The sequence below is a fragment of the Canis lupus genome, chromosome 11 (genome assembly GCF_048164855.1).
Source record: "Canis lupus baileyi chromosome 11, mCanLup2.hap1, whole genome shotgun sequence".
NCBI classification, from domain to species: Eukaryota; Metazoa; Chordata; class Mammalia; order Carnivora; family Canidae; genus Canis; species Canis lupus.
In genome coordinates, this window is record NC_132848.1 from 29,208,325 (window position 1) to 29,225,493 (window position 17,169).

At 49.1% G+C, this 17,169-nt stretch overlaps 1 protein-coding gene across 8 annotated transcripts in view; it reads left to right on the plus strand.

Annotated features, from left to right (window-relative positions):
- Positions 1-17,169, plus strand: part of PLA2G6 (phospholipase A2 group VI) — a 60,069-nt gene that overhangs the window by 37,113 nt on the left and 5,787 nt on the right. For 5 of the 8 annotated variants that reach the window (XM_072844001.1, XM_072844000.1, XM_072844005.1 and 2 more), the window contains 5 exons: positions 2,414-2,522; positions 3,838-3,999; positions 5,857-5,935; positions 8,319-8,482; positions 10,220-10,370. In XM_072844001.1, the coding sequence (XP_072700102.1) occupies positions 2,414-2,522; positions 3,838-3,999; positions 5,857-5,935; positions 8,319-8,482; positions 10,220-10,370 (665 nt within the window). The remainder of the gene's footprint in view (positions 1-2,413; positions 2,523-3,837; positions 4,000-5,856; positions 5,936-8,318; positions 8,483-10,219; positions 10,371-17,169) is intronic. The other 3 variants (XM_072844007.1, XM_072844006.1, XM_072844008.1) reach the window with 1 other exon arrangement.

The window sequence follows — 17,169 nt, forward strand, 5'->3', positions numbered from 1 at the left end:
TGGCCATTTTTAGCACTGAATGAGCCCTTAGAATGATCTAGTTCATCAGTTATCAAAATTTTGGGTCTGTGTGGTATTGAAGATCCCAAAGATTTTTCTTCTACATGGATTGTATCCATCTATATTTATTAGATTGGAGATTAAAAGCAAGCACTTTTCAAAATATTAATTCACTTAAAAATAGCAATTCACCAAGCACAGTCTAACCAAAATAAATAACATTTTTATGAAAAACAATTATATTTTCTGAAACAAAAAATAATTGAGAAGAGTTGGCCTCGTTTTACATTTTTGTGAATCTTTTTAATGCTCGGCTTCAAGGAAGACATATTGATTCTCCCAGTCTTTCGCTACATTTATTGTGTTGCAATATGTTATTGAATATATGTTGGAGGACTTGAAGAAAGTCTGGTCTCACATAGTTATGTCATTAGAAAAGATACACAGTTGCACCTTTTCAGAGAATCATGAATATTCTTCAGTGCACCAGAACTGGACAAGGGAGTTTCTGACAAGTCAATTCCAAGTGGGCCCTTAACCATCTCCATGAACTCTTCACACTTGTTACACTAAACACTTGGTTCCATTAGTATCTTTTGTACTCACATGGATCTTTTATGTAAACCACGCATGATTTCAGGTCATCCTTGGAAAATATTGTCTCACTGTGTATATGTATAGAGATGTTGACCCATTTCATTCTACGGTATCAAACCCCACATTTGTAAATATCCCCACAGATCTCATCAGAAGAGTCTCTCAGTGTTGGGAAACTGTCAAGCCCGTCATGGCATATACAAGTGTTCTGGAATTCCCATTTTTGTTTGCAAGCTTGAATTTTAACATTGGCACAAAATATTGTCAGTTGTTTTTCTTGAAGTGCTAGACTCACTGCATTCATTTTTGAGAACATGTCTTCTGAATACGCATGGCTGGCCCATCATCGTTCGTCAGTCGTGATCTCAAGTAAAAATGGCATTCCAAGAAAAAAAGCATGACTCTGCTCACAACTCAAACAATTGCACCCATGCTTTTCCTCAAGATAATGGTTGTGCTTTAATATGCCACAGAAATGCCTGTGCTTTCTCTCTATATTATGACACAGAGTAGACAATGTCAAAATTTAATAAAATTAATTATTACTGCTTCATGAAAGACATTCCTCAGGGAAATTGGCTTTTTAATTAATTGGTTGATTTCTTATTGTGAACAAGTGGCAGAGAGGAAAACCACAGTGAGTAGTAGTTTGGTGCTGCTGTCTTGCAGCTTTATCCATCACTGTTCATACACCATTGGTGCAAAAGTCAATACAATGCAAAAAGCAAACATCTTGATTTTTTTTTTTTGTGAAAGCAAGTTGTTGTTTATTTCTTTTTTTTAAGTAATCTGTATGCCCAACCCAACATGGGGCTTGAACTCAAGACCCAGAGATCAAGAGCTGCACACTCTTCTAACTGAGCCAGCCAGGCGCTCCTATGAAAACAGTTTGAACCTCATGAACCTTCTGGAGGGTCTCACATGTTCATGGGAACCACAGATGGCATTTTGAAAACTGCTGTTGTTTCTTGTTGCCCATACTTTGGGTCCTTGCAGATCAGCCTCACAGTCTTTGGCACATTCATGAATCACTTTTATAATTACATCCTTAATCATTTCTTTAAGTTGGTTTGCTTTTAAACTTACTTAAATTTATTTCAAAGGAAGTGTTTTGTCACTACTGAAAATGGCAAACCAGTGACACAAAAGAAAGGCAACCAAAACAGAAATTCGTAACTGATGATTCAAGCATGCATGCATACTCGTGCTCATCTCAGTCCTAATGTATATGAACCACTATTTGGAAAACTGCATTCTAAACCCATCTCTTCATTCTCTAGGCAAGGGAATTAGGCCACGGGGAAGAGGGAGGTGGTAAGACCAGAGCTCCGGTCTCCAGGTAGCCAGAGTATTGGTTTGTTCTCGGAAACCGTGTCCATCGCCCCTCTGCCCAGTTGCCAAATGTTAAATGCACGGTGCCCCATGGAAAGAAGGCCGCCATCAGGGAGGACATGTGCTCAGTTACCCCTCACAGATGGCACCCTAGATATGATGGACAAGACAGCCTTCCCTCTCCTTGCTCATCCCTTGCTGCTGCTCCTGGAAGTGATCAGCAGCTGTCCCTGGGGCTCCTGGGGCAGGGGTCATAGATGCGTTGCTTCCTCTGAGAAGTTGCTGGTGGGTCTGGGGTCTGGGGTGAGTCACTTCCAGCTTCTTCCTGGGTTATTAGGTGGGTGGGGGACCCAAAGGGTTCTAGCATCTTCTCCCAGGCCCAGAAGAGGCCCACCGAGTTGATGGGCAAAGTGAAAGAGGCTGGCACCCTTTTTTCCTTCATTTCCTGAGCTATCGTATTTTCCCCTTACTCCATGCCCAACAGAAAGATAATGTGGAGATGATCAAGGCCCTCATTGTGTTTGGAGCAGAGGTAGACACCCCAAATGACTTTGGGGAGACTCCTGCATCCATAGCTTCCAAGATCAGCAAACGTAAGTGCCCTGCACTCCTGACTAGAGTTGGGCAGGGGTGGGTGGGTGCCTGCGCTGGGAGGAGGGTGGTCCCAGCCATCAGGCACCAGCATCCTGTCTGTACCCACCTTTCCCTTGCTTCTTGCCTAGTGTTTCCAGGAACACCTGGGGGGCTGAGAGGGGAAGTTTTCTTTGCCTAAGAAAAAGGGCCGTAACCAGTGGGTGGAACCCACGAAGGGGTTTGCCAAACCGATGTCTTCTTCCCATCCTACCTCAGAGTGCCTAGACTCCCAGGGAGGTGGGTGGGATACGTACTAGCATTAGCCAGTTCCTCATTCCTAAAGAGTTCATGGGTGGAACCACTTGCAGGAACAACTGAGGGCTGATGCATGCACTGTGCCACACAAGTATGCATGCATGCCCTTGTGCACACACGCATGCTGCACGCACTGCATGTTCACTTGGTGAGCCTTGGCATCAGAGCTGGAAAACACAGATCCACAGATCATCCTCAGTAGAAGCCTGGGCCCCCTTCAGGGGGTTTTGGGGAGCTGGGGAGGTTGCTGTGGGTGTGTAGTTGATAGCGTGCGAGTGCACATGTGTGCGCTACTTGTGGCATCCTTTTTAGTTATCCTATTCATTAGAGGAGGGCAAATGCCCCCAGGCTGGCTGGTCCCTTTTGAGCTCTGGAAAGGACCCTCCATTCAGCAGTTTTGAGAATTGCTTGAACAGAGAGGCGAGTCCTGTTTTTCCTTTCTTAATTAGATTTTTAAAAATAACTTATATTAGATACAATTAAGCCCAATCTTGTTTTTTGTTTGTTTGTTTGTTTTTAAGATTTTATTTATCAGAGAGAGACAGAATAAGTATGAGCCAGGGGGAGTTGCAGAGGGGGAGGGAGAAGCAGGCTCCCCAGTGAGTAGGTAGTCTGATGCAGGACTCAATCCCAGGACCCTGGGATCATGACCTGAGCCGAAGGCAGATGCTTTACCGACTGAGTCACCCAGGTGCCCGGGAGTCCAGTTTTCTTGACTGGAAGTGAGGGGAAAAAGGGGGTCCCCAAATACTCGAACTGGGCAACCTTGACTTCCTTCCATATTCTGTAGTCGACCTCTGTGCCTTCCTAGGCCCCAGGAAGCTATTTGGCTGTAACAGACTGGAGTTAGTATGTCTTGCCAGGGTGGGGTTGGGCCTCCGGGGTACCCAGTTCCCCTACATACCCAGGCCACCTGGTAGATAAGAGAAGGGACCATGTGTGGAAAGGAGGGGCCTCTCACATGCATGTTGACATCATTTGTGATCCTGTACCATCTCCCCCACCCCAAACCATGACTAGTTGTCACCAGGAAGACGCTCTTAACTCTGCTGAGAACCGTAGGGGCCGACTACCGCCTCCCACTTACCCACGGGGCCCCCTCGGAGCAGTGCTCCACTACGACACATCAGTCCTCCTCCCTGGAAAGATCTCAGCCCCCGCCGATCAGCTTAAACAACCTAGGTAGGCCTCTCCCCTGCCATGCTCCTCCTCTCCAACTGGTCCCTAGGTGCTGGGATCAGAGCAGTCCTGATCCAAAGGAAACAGGGTCCAGGGTAGAAGTTATCAAAGGGAACAAGGAAGGATGGGGCAGGATTTGTCAGCCTCTGGAGGCAGCCAGACACCCACAGAGCCCAGAGGCCTGGGGGCCCACCAGCTAATGGCCCACAGTCCATGTCCCCTGGGAGAATGCCCTCAGCATGGTCTTAGGTCTGGGCATCCGCAGGGCACCCATGAGGTGTGCACTTGCATGGCCTCTTCTTGTGCCCTGCCCACTCAGGGTGGGCAGTGATGAGGGCTGCTGGGAGACCCAGAGCCCCTGGCCCTCTGGCTCCAGTGAGGAGTGTTTCTGCCATGCTGTGGACTCTGTTAGGTCTGGGGCCTGTATGTCCCCTGCTGACCCCTTTGTGACCTACAGGTTTTTGAATGTGGCCAGGCAGCCTGCATCTGCCCCTGTGTCCTTGGTCCCCGTGGAGGTGGCCCTCAAGCAGATGGGGTCCCTTATGTGTGCTTTTTGTGGGCTGGCCAAACCAGGGCCCTAGGCTATTCTGATATCAGAATCCTCTGACCAGGGCAGTCAGACACCAATCCTTGGCAAGCTGTGGAAGCAGACCAGCACGTCTAGCCAGGCTAGCCCAGCCTAGCCTGGGGTCAGGGAGGCAGAGCCAGAAGCCGTAGTTTGACCTTCTGGCTCTGTCCCTCTCTGCCCCTGCCCATGCCCATGCAGGCCCTGCCCTCCCACCCCATCTTTATCTCTCAATTTTACAGGCAGGCCGTCACCCAAGCCAGGCTGGATGGTGGGCCTGGGGCGCGGCGTCAGATGGGTAATGCCCTGGGCCTAGAGGGCTACAGAGCCCGCCGAGCCCCATTAGCTGTAGCTCTAGTACCTTCCTTTCCCAGCTGCATGCCCAGTCACACACGCCCAGCCTTACCACCCTCTCCCTGGCACTCTGTCCACTGCCTCTCCTGGCTAGTCTCCCGCTTATCTCGCCCACCCTCTGGCCACTTGCCCTGGTGAGGGGGAAGCACACTGCCTTGCAGCCTGCCTTCCTGCTTTGCTGCTTCTAGGCTCTGCACAGTGGTGGGGAGTGCCCAGCAGAATCCAGATGACGTGGCCGTGCTGCGCCAGGCACATGGGGCCCGGCTGCTTGTCAGGAGGGCAGCCAGCCCATTGGGTGGCCGAGCAAGGGTGGGGTTTCAGGCACAGAGGAGAACATGAAGAGAGTGGTGGGTGCAGCTGGTCTGAGAGGCCGCAGAGGAAGCTTCCAGACCTGGGATCAGGATGAGCAGCCTCTGGAGGGGGGTTGGTTATCTCCCTCCACTTGTGGATTTAAACCTCAGGGAGTGTCCAGACTCAGCCTTTGGGATAAATGACCTCGGACGAGTCAGCTGTATAAACCTGTTTGAGCCTCATGTGTAAATTGGGAATAAGGATTCTGGTGATGGTGGTTGTCAGCGGCTCTGCTTGCCTGTTGCATGAGAACATGCTCTGTAAACTGGAAAGCACAGGGCATGGCAGGGGTGCTTGTGCTTCAGGACTTTGGGAGGAAGGCCTGGGAGCTGGCGGGGCAGGACGGGTGCTTCCCAGAGCAGTGGGCACCCCTCTGCATTCTAGCCCATTTCACCCCAAGGGCCTGGTGGCCTCTGGCACGGCTGTGTCCTAGGACAAAGAGCCCTTCTGGCAGCAGGAGGCAGGTGCTCCTGCTAGGGGTAGGGTAGTAGGGAGGAGGGCATAGCCCCAGATTTTCTCTCAGGGCCTGTGGGATGGTGGGAGCCTGGCACCCGCGTGGCCCCAGCCCACCCCTGCCCTGTGCCTCGCAGAACTACAGGACATCGTGCAAATCTCCCGGTCCCGGAAGCCGGCGTTCATCCTGAGCTCCATGAGGGATGAGAAGCGGACGTAAGTGGAGGAGGGAGGGAGCCCCATGTACAAGGCCTCTGCCTGCTGCCCTCCAGCAAGCTCGGGGCTTCCGCCGAGTCCACACCACAGCCCTGTGAAGTAGTTCACGGTGAAAGGATTGGGTCTTCAGAGACCCTGGGCCCGCTCTTTCATCCATGACCTCGCAGGCTCGAGGTCACATGACAGAGGTGACTGCAGTCCTGTCCCTCCTGACCTAGTCCTGGTTTGTTGGGGAAGATCACCCAGATCCCCTCAGTGATGCTGAGCCCGCTTCCCCCTGGGTCTGCCCTGCCCCTTTCCCTCCGCAGAGCTTGTGGGTGGGCTGACTTCCCAAGCACCTGCTGTGTACCCGGGCCCATTCTCAGAGGCAGGCCTGGGTAATGGGTACAAAGAAGCCTTGGTCCTTGAGGACAGTGTGAGGGGCTCAGAAGCAGTGCCTGCCAGCACGGCCTCTCTCTCTTCTCCCTTTCGTAATAGAGCCGCTTGCTTGTCCTCTGGGTCTTACTATGGCATGCTCCTAACAGCCTTCCTGGGGAGGGATCAGGACCCTTGTTTTGCCCATGCAGGACCTGAGTCCCTAAGAGGTGAAGTGACCTGCTCAAGGTCACAGTGAGCAGCAGAGCAGAGGCTCTAGCCCAGGTCTCCCGAGCTCATGCCCTTCCTGCTGCCACAGGCTCTCTCTGGGCTGCATCTCTGGTGCCTGCCGTGCACAGAAAGCCCTCCAGTCAGCAGACACAGCCCCCGCCCCTAGGGCCACGCAGGGCAACAGGTGGCTCTACCTCTCCTTGCCTGGAGGGTTGGCTTCCCCTTGGTAGGTCCCACTGGTTTCCAAGGCCACCCCCGTAGCATGTGCCCTGGAGGTGCCCCTGCCCCATCAGCGTTCTGGTTGTTCCCGTGCACTGTACCTCCTGTGTGCCTATGCACGTGGGCACACACACACCTACATCCCACACACACACCCATACACCTGCCCAGGGGCTGAGGAAGGTACCAGAGGGAGGACTGACCTGTCCTGGCCAGTAAGAGAAGAGGAGGCAGATTCTCCAGCAGGACCAGGGTAGTTCGCACCAGTGGAGTACCCCTCCCTGCAGGTGGGACTGAGGCGAGAATCAGAGCACCCCTATGGGGGACTCCCCCCCCAAGGTCTGTTAGCCACACAGCTCTGCCTTGCTGCGTCTGCATCGATGGCTCTGTTGTAAGCCCCACATCCTCAGGGCCTCTCGCACATCTGCTCTGGCCTCCCTGGTCAGGGGTCCTTGCGGGCCACCGGTGACAGCCCAGCTCCCCCTGCCACCCTCTGGGCTTGTGCAGGGCTGGGCAGCTGGTCCAGGAGGACAGGGGGCCCCGGAGGAGGGCCACCCAGGCCTCCTTCATTTTCCAGCTGTGTGTTGGCACCTCCTGAGTGCCCTGGATATGCGGCAGTGCGCGGAGCAGAGCCAGTCTCTGCCCTTGGGGAGCTTCCATCCCATCCTGGGCGGGAGAAAGATAGTGGCCAGGGGAACAAAAGCGCTTGCTTATGGCAGCGAGAAGTGCTCTACACCAAGGAAGTGGGTAGAGGAGGAGCAAGCTCAGCTGGAGGGTGCTGATGGCATCAGAGCAGGCTTCTCCCAGCAGTGACATTTAAGCTCAGATGGAAGGATGAGGAGACCAGAAGGAAGCTTCCAGGTCTGAGCACAGACTGTGAGAGCCTTCCCCAAGGCAGGGAGCTGGGCATGGCAGGGCCGAGGGAGACGCGTCAGGGCATGTTGTGGAGCAGGTGACTCAGGAGTCAGCCGACCCCAGGGCGGGCTCGGCCGCATCAGGTGCCAATCTGGTGACTCTGGGTGGTCAGCTCACCTCTGAGCTTCATTCCTTCATGGATGTGCACAGAGGTAGCAGGGAGTGTCTGTTTCGAAGGGGTTTGGGACATTTATGTGAATTCATGCTGGAGGAAAGCACCTCGCAGCTCCTGGCACAGAGGTGGTCCTTCCTCCCTGCCGCCTTCCTCCCCTGCTTCTTCCACCTGGGAGGAGGGTCCTCACCCTCTCCACCACCCTTCCTGGCCGGCTGCAGGATACCGGCCCTTTCTCCAGCCTTGTTTAATTCAGCCTTTTCGTAAGCACCTGCTTCCGGGCAGGCCTGAGACTGGGAATCCAGACCTGACCAAAACCGATTGGACACAGACCCAGCCATCCCCTAAGGAGGCACCTGACCTTTCCTTTATTGTTCATTGCATTTTCCCCCTCCTGAAATACTATACTTTAATTCCTTTACTGACTGTGCTCCTGCCTCCCCACCAAAGCCCCAGTGGCAGCGAGCTCCATGGGGCCTGGTCTTGACTCGCTCACAGACGCAGGCTCCTGTAACGGGAGCCTCTTCTCTCCTGCTGCTGTCTCCACCACAGCCATGACCACCTGCTCTGCCTGGACGGAGGGGGCGTGAAGGGCCTTGTCATCATCCAGCTTCTCATCGCCATCGAGAAGGCCTCGGGCGTTGCCACCAAGGATCTCTTTGACTGGGTGGCGGGGACCAGCACGGGGGGCATCCTGGCCCTGGCCATTCTGCACAGTGAGGGCAGCCCCCTAGGTGGGGGTGTGGGGGACATGACGGGGGAGTCTCGGGATCTGCCCTCAAATTGGACTCAGGTTATTTTCAGAGCTTTGTGAAGAAAGCTGTTTTTTCCTGAAAGCCCTTTGTGGGGTGGCTGAGGATGTTGGGGTATGAGGCTGGAAAGAGAAGGGCTGGGGAGTGGGCTAGGGCTCGGTACCCTGACCTCCATGGATGGAGTGGGTGGTCTCTGGATAGAGGAGCCACGGAGTCACAGAATGCCAGAGCCCCAGTCAGCATGACTGGTTTTACCCACAGGAAATTAAGGCCATGGTGGGAGAGGTCACCCAAAGTGATGTAGTCCAGCCATGGGGTTGCCGGGGTTAGGGCAGTTCTCTAGACACCCAGCCCACCCCTTCCTGAGGCCACAGGGCACCTATGCATCACAGCTTTGCAGAGGTGACAGGGGCATCTCACTTAACCAGACAGCTTCTAGGTAGTTCTTGTCTCTACTCAAGCAACATCCCCTTTGTGGAGCTGTCCGGGCTACATGATGCTGCCTGGGGCGCAGGGTCCCTAAAGCCAGCTACCACCCAGGCAAGAACTGTCCTCTGCCTCAGCCTCCCTGACCTGCCATTCCTGCCCCAATGCCTGGAGACTCCAGGCTCTTTAGCACACACACACACCCAGGTCTGAAGGCCTGGCCTGTGCTGGGCAGTGGGGTCATGGGGCTGCGTCAGGTGCACGCCCCAGCTCAGGGAGCCCCAGTCCCATGGGGGAGCTGCAGGCATCCAGGTGTTCGCTGTGTGAGGAGGCCTTGGCCCAGCAGTTCAAGTGTCAGGGCTGTGCGGCAGCCAGGCCAGGAGGTGGCCAAGGACAAAGTCCCTTGGGGCACTGGGAAGAGGATTATCAGGCGGCAATCTGCTGGGACTTTCCTCCTCTGGCCTCAGGGGCCCCACATGCCCTCTCTGGTCTCCAGTTCCTGCCTTCCAGGAGAGAAAAGCTATCTTGGATCTGCCTCTGCCCAGTGGGGTATAAATTCTGGGGGCAGAGGTCCTAGCCTCCTCCAGGAAGGATTACTTCCTTCTTCACACTCTTGGGCGACTATGGAGGGATTTGAGAAGTCACCTAGTTCAGCCTTTCCTGAGAACAGCCCCCTGGTGAAGTGGTGAGCCATGCTGGGCAGCCTCTCCGTGGGGTGCAGCCTGCCCCTTTGACCATGTCTGTCCTCAGGGGCCCACAGGATGGAGCTGGTCCTTTTTTTTTTTTTTAAGTATTTATTTATTCATGAGAGACACACACACACACAGAGAGAGAGGCAGAAACACATGCAGAGGGAGAAGCAGGCTCCATGCAGGGAGCCTGATGCAGGACTTGATCCCAGGACCCTGGGATCACGACCTGAGCTTAAGGTAGATGCTCAACCACTGAGCCACCCAGGTGCCCCTGGTCCTTCTATTCTGAGCCCAAGGAGGGTAGATCTAGATTAGATTTATAAGCTCTTACACTTTCAGGGCCCTTCTTAAGGACAATACAAAATTGGAAATACAGAATTAAGTACAGAGCCTCGGGGCTGCCCTAGGGAATCTCTGCCTCTGTGGGTAGTTGGTAGAAGAGAGGCCCTGGGAGCCACAGCTTGGTTAAGTGCCCGAGTGAATCTGGTCCCCTCCTGCCACCCTCCCCCTGCCACTGCTGGCCTGCATTTCTGCAGCTGTCAGTCAGGGCCTGGCCCTCATGTCCCCCCCACCTTGTTTCTAGGCAAGTCCATGGCCTACATGCGGGGTGTGTACTTTCGCATGAAGGATGAGGTGTTCCGGGGCTCGCGGCCTTACGAGTCAGGGCCCCTAGAGGAGTTCCTGAAGCGCGAGTTTGGGGAGCACACCAAGATGACAGACGTCAAGAAACCCAAGTAAGTGCTCAGTGGGAGCACTGAGGCTGTGGCTCTAGCTGGGTGGCCCTCCCGCTGTTTGGGGTTGGGGGGGAGCGTGGGGTGCGCAGCGGGCCACCACCAGGTGGAAAGGGTGGTGAGCCATTTGCAAATCTGGTTGGGAGATAAGCAACCTGAAAAATGACAGCCATGCAAGGTGTTTGAGAAGTTCTAGAAGAGCCTATAGACTGCTACTGCTTTGCAGCCCTCCCCAGCCCGGAATTGGATGTGAGGTCCCTGACACAAGCACAGGGCTGCCTGTTTTCTCTACCCCCAAAATCTGGCCCAGTGTCTGCCTCGGAGCAGAGTGTTGAGAAGCTGGGCATTTATGAGCTAACAGAGAGAGAGAGAGAGAGAGAGGGAGGGAGGGAGGGAGGGAGGGAGGGAGGGTGTGCACACTGAGGGCTGAGGGCAAGGTGGTAGTGGTAGGAGTGGGGAAGCTTCCTGGAGGTGGTGATGTGTGAGCGAGGCCTAGTGGCTTAGGGAGGATCTCTCTCTCTTCATAATAAAGCTTTTTTTTCTTTTTCTTTTATTTAAGAATAAGATTTAGTCTTTTAAGAAAATGGGGAAAATACAGAAAGTAAAAAGGAGGAAAATTATCATTCGAGTGGTAAAACATTTTAAAAACATTTTTGTGTATTTTATCCTAGACATTTTCTCTCTCTTAAATGGTGAAATAGAACATACATTCAGAAAAGTACATAAACCAGTTCAGTGAATAATTCTAAACGCCCACATAACCACCAGCCAAGTCTAAAAGCCCCTTGAGCACGTCCCTAGCTCCTTTGTGGCTCCTGCCCTGCAGCCTGGGGAGCTGCTCTCCCGACTGGTGTGAAGTGGATTTCCTCCTGGATCTGATTCTAGCTTATCTCCCTCCCCTTCCCCTTCCTCTTCCCCTTCCCCTTCCCCTTCCCCTTCCCCTTCCCCTTCCCCTTCCCCTTCCCCTTCCCTCCCCTCCCCTCCCCCCCTTCCTTCCTTCCTTCCTTCCTCTCTCTCTTTCCTTCCCTCCACTCCCTCTTTCTTTCTCTCTTTCTTGAGGGATGGGAGGAGCAGAGGGAGAATCTCAAGCAGTCTCCACATCCATTGTGAGGACCCTGAAATCATGACCTGAGCTGAAATCAAGAGTCGGATGCTTAACCGACTGAGCCATCCAGGCACCCCACCTTTTTTATATGTTTTAAAGGCTATTTGCATTTCCTCTTTTGGTAAAATTGGGTTGTGTGATTTGGGGGTTAAAAGGCATTTGTGTATGTATGTATTGTATTTTTAAGTAATCTACACCCAACATGAGGCTCAAACCCACAACCCCAAGGGGTTAAGAGGCTTGTTTTTGTTTTTGTTTTTTTTAAGATTCATTTATATATTTTAGGGTGAGAGAGTGGGGGGAGGGGCAGAGGGAGAGAGAGACTCTCTAGCAGGCTCCCTACTCCACGTGGAGCCCCATGCAGGGCTCAATCCCAGGATCCTGCCATCTTGACCTGAGCAGAAATCAAGAGTCAGAGGCTTAACCTTAGACTGAGTCACCCAGGTACCCCTCCAAGAGGCTTCTTAGTGATCTTTTTTATATTCTGAAAACTAGTCCTTTGATGGGTATATAGATTTTGAATCTTTCCTCCCACTCCACGGCTTGTATTTTCATTCTCTTCACAGCGTTTTGTTGATGAATGGATGTTCTTAAAGTAGAATTTATGTTTTTCTTTTTATGGTTTGTGCTTATGTTCGTTCAGGAACCCTTTCTTAGCCTGAGGCGGGAAATGATTTTCCCATCAAGTCAGAAATCTCTAGATCTGTCTTTCACATTTAGGTCTTTATCAACCCAGAATTCAGTTTTGTATCAGGGGAGACCCAATTTCATGTTTTCCACATGAGTAACCAGTTTCTCCAGCCTCACCTGTGAAGACGTCTGTCTTCCCCTCCCTGTCTGCAGGCCTGGCATCTGCAAGCAGTGGGTTGGAGGTCCTTGCGCAGTGGTGTCTGACTGGGTTCTGTTCTGTGCGCAGACCACAGGGCTCTGCTCCTCAGCTTTGTGACAAGTCTCGGTATCTGGGACAGCAGGGGCTCCCACCTTGTCGGTCTTCGAGGGTATGATGGTTGTTCTTGGAGGCACTGTACCGAAGTGGTCAGGATCAAGTGCCTTGAAATGTCCTCTTCTCAAAAATGGGAGAATAACATAGTGCCCGCCTCCTGGGGTTTTCATGAGGAGGAAAAAAGTTAGCATTTATAAAGCACTTAGAAAGCTCCTGGTGGGGCGTCTGAAGCTGGCTCAGTCAGAGGAGCATGCGACGACGCTTCATCTTGGGGTCATGAGTTCGAGTCCCACATTGGGTGTAGAGATTGTTTAAATAAATAAATATGTTTTAAAAAAAGAAAGAAAGAGGGATGCCTGGGTGGCTCAGTGGTTGAGTGTCTGCCTTTGGCTCAGGGCATGATCCCGGAGTCCTGGGATCGAATCCTGCATCGGGTCCCCTGCATGGAGCCTGCTTCTCCCTCTGCCTGTGTCTCTACTTCTTTCTCTGTGTCTCTCATGAGTAAATAAATAAAATCTTAAAAAAATAAAAATAAAATAAAAATAAAGAAAGAAGGCACTGGCATGCAGAAGTGCTGTGCCGGGGTTACTTGTTGCTATTAAGGCTCTACATAAATGGTAGCATCAGATTGTCAAGTTCTACAGAAAATCACATCCTGCTGTGATTTAGATAAAGATTATTTTGAATCTGTAAGCTTATTTTGGGAGGGAGGGGTGAGGAATGGCCTCTGAAAATGCTGAGCCTCCCAATTGGAGATTATAGTAAAACATTCCAGTTGCTTAAAGTTTCTCAGTGCAGTTTTACGGTTTTCTCTATAGAGATCTAACACACTGGTGGTTTTTTATCTGTTCAGGTAGATACTTCCTGGGTTTTGTGCTACTATAAATTATACATTTTTAGCGATACCATTTATTTATTTATTTAACCGTGTTTAATTGTGGTAAAATACACATAACATAAACTTTACCATCTAGGGATCCCTGGGTGGCGCAGCGGTTTAGCGCCTGCCTTTGGCCCAGGGCGCGATCCTGGAGACCCGGGATCGAATCCCACTTCGGGCTCCCGGTGCATGGAGCCTGCTTCTTCCTCTGCCTGTGTCTCTGCCTCTCTCTCTCTCTGTGTGTGACTATCATAAATAAATAAAAATTTTAAAAAAAACTTAAAAAAATAAAAACTTTACCATCTAAACCATTTTAAGTACAGTTGATTAAGTGGTAGGTACATTCACGCTGGCACACAGCTGACCCCCCAAACTTTATCATCCTGTAAGACTGAAACTCTATTCCCCTTAAGCACTCTTCCATTCTACCCTCGATCCCCCAGTCCTGGCAACCACCATTCCATTCTGTTTTCTGTCTCTGGGATTTCTTCTTTTTTTTTTTTTTTTTAAGATTTTATTTATTTTTTTAAAAAGAATTTATTTATTTATTTGAGAGAGAGAAAGCATGAACAGGGGGTAGAGGGAGAAGCAGACTTCCCACTGCTCAGGGAGCCTGATGCAGAGTTTGATCCCAGGACCCCGGGATCATGACCTGAGCTGAAGTCAGATACTTAACTGACTGAGCCACCCAGGTGCCCCATATATTTAAATGTTTATATATTTTTCTGGTGACTGGAATTATTATGAAGTAGCTGTCTTTATCTCTAGGAATGCCTTTTGCTTTAAATCCATTTTATCCTGATTGCCAATACAGAGACACCAGCTTTCTTTGGTTATATTTATATGACATGGTTATATTTATATGGCATATCGGTATTCACCTTTTAACTCAACCTTCTTGAGTCCTTATGTTTTATTTATTTATTTTTAAAAGATTTTATTTATTTATTCATGAGAGACACAGAGAGAGGCAGAGACATAGGCAAAGGGAGAGCAGGCTCCCCACGGGGAGCCCAATGTGGGACTCAATCCCAGGACCTTGGATCACGACCTGAGCCAAAGGCAGATGCTCAACCACTGAGCCACCCAAGCGTCCCAAGTCCTTATGTTTTACATGAATCTTTTGTAAATAGCCTATAGTTGGATTTGTTTTTTAATCTAATCTGTCCTCTTTGTTCTTACCTAGAGCATTTAGTCCATTTATAGGTTTTAAATGCACAGTAATATATTGACTTAATTTAACTAGTAGAGTCTGATTTAGTTGATTGATGTGACTATAGAAGATTCCTGTGCTTAATCTAATAGTTTATATGGCTGGTCCATTTATATTTACATAATTACTGATATATTTGGGATGATATGTGACAGCCTGTTTTTTTTTTCTGCATTTCTTTTCTCTTACTTGCCTTCTTTTAGAATTACTGAATAATTTTGATCATTATAGTTCCTCCCATAGTTTGAAATTTGTGCACTCAATTTTTTCTTAGTGCATGCTTAACTTACGAAAGCCTAAATTTAATTGTTACCATTACCCTCTCCTCAGATAATCAAGGCTTTTAAAATTATTTAATTCCATCATATCTCCAAGTGTTTTCCTATATTTAAGTCTATCTTGTATTTTTTAAGCTCGCAAGACATTATTACTATCTTTCAAAGCCAGTTTTTGTTTAGATTTGTCCACTAGTGTGCTGGTAAACCAGGCCTCCAGAGGAAGAAGCCCTGATTTACAGTATTCACTAACTCCCATGGTATAAATACCCCTAGTGGCCAATTTCAAGTTACCAACCATTTAACAATCACCTTGCAGGATTTAGCAATAGGTTCCTACAAGCTGTATGAGCTGGCTCCAGCACACTGGGTGTGTGTGTGTGTGTGTGTGTGTGTGTGTGTGTATGCATATGTGTATGTATAGGCATGTCTCACTTTTTCTACAGTCTTTTTTTTTTTTTTAAGATTTTATTTACTTATTCAAGAGAGAGAGAGAGAGAGGCAGAGACACAGGCAGAAGGAGAAACAGGCTCCATGCAAGCAGCCTGATGTGGGACTCGATCCTGGAATTCCAGGATCACATCCTGGGCCGAAGGCAGGCACTAAACCACTGAGCCACCCAGGGATCCCTGTTCTACAGTCTTTATTGCATCTCAAACTTCCATCTGTGACCACTTTCCTTCTGCCTGAAGTATAGTCTTTTGACTTTACCTTAGAGAAGGTCTGCCAATGGAGAATTCTCTGCCAGCAGAATTTTTGAAAATAGTTTTATTTTCTTATGATTCTTGCTATGTATAGAATTCTAGACTGATGGGACACCTTGGTGGCTCAGTGGTTGGGCACAAGCTTTTGGCTCAGGTCGTGATCCCACCATCCTGGATCGAGTCCCACATCAGGCTCCCTGCAGGGAACCTGCTTCCCCCTCTTTCTATGTCTCTGCCTCTCTCTATGTATCTCTCATGAATAAATACATAAAATCTTTTTTAAAAATTCTATACTGATGATTTTCTTCGGGAACATGCAAGATATCAGTCCATTGTCACACTTGCAAAGTCAATTTCATTCTGTTACTGCTTTGAAAGTAATTGATCTTTTTTCTCTGGATGTTTTTATTTATGTGTTTGCTTTTGGTGTTTTACCATTATACTATGACATATCTAGATATGAATTACTTCCAGTTTATCCTGCATGGGATTTATTAGTTTTGAATCTTTGGATTGTTCCAAAGATTCTTCAGTTCTGGGAGCCTGAGTTGTTATCTCTTCAACATTTGCCTCTTCCTAATTTTCTCTCTTCTCCTTTTGGAACTCCAATTAAATATATGGTAGACCTTTTCTGTCTTCCATGTCTTTTCACTTCTCCCATATATTCTATCATTTTTCCCTCCATGTTACATTGTAGACAATTTCTTCTTAACTATTTTTCAACTCGCTCATTCTCTCTTTAGCTTTATCTAATATTCCATTGAAAACAACCATTGATTTGGTAAAATTCTATTTTAAAAAATTGTTTTAATTTCTAGAAGTACTCTTTGGTTCTTCTTCAAATCTTCAAATAGGTCATTATTTACAGTTTCTTACTCCTTGAAGATTTTTATCATGTTTGCCTTTGATGTCTTTAAACATTATAAGCATAGCTGTTTTATCATCTTTGTTTAAGGACTCAAATATATGCAGTCTATGTAGGTATGTTTTTCTGTTTTTGTTGGTTTATATTTGTTTTCATTTATGATGAAATCATTATGATTTTTTTTTTTTAGATTTTATTTCTTTATTCACGAGAGACACAGAGAGAGGCAGACATAAGCCAAGGGAGAAGCAGGCTCCCTACCAGGAGCCTGATGTGGGACTTGATCCCGGATCCCAGGATCACGCCCTGGGCCAAAGGCAGACGCTCAACTGCTGAGCCACCCAGACATCCCTCATTTATGATGTTTTATTTCATTGTTTGCTGCCCATCCCCCACCCCTACTGCCTTTTAATTGTGTGCTCTTCCTTAGTGTTGAAAAATAATATGTGCAGATTTTTTGAGGCCTAGAATGAGAATATCTTCCTCCAGAGTGTTTTGTGTTGTCTCTTCCAGGTACGTAGGTATCCTACCATCTAGGACCCCTTAAATTCTTGACTTGAAGGTTTGGGATTTCCCCCAGGTGATATAAATGTAGACTGTAAATCTACAGAATAGTTAGCTTGTGGTTATACATTTTCAGGGATTTTTTTTCTCTCTCTCTTTCATCCAGTGCCAGGGCAACTTTCCTTACAGCCTCTGGGGTGAGAAAGGGGCAGGTTTATTTCTGGTTTACCCTTATTCAAGAGTATGGTTTTTTTGGGTTCCAATCTAATGTAACACCTTGGGCTTTGACTTGTTTGTCCCCCTGGCCCCATGA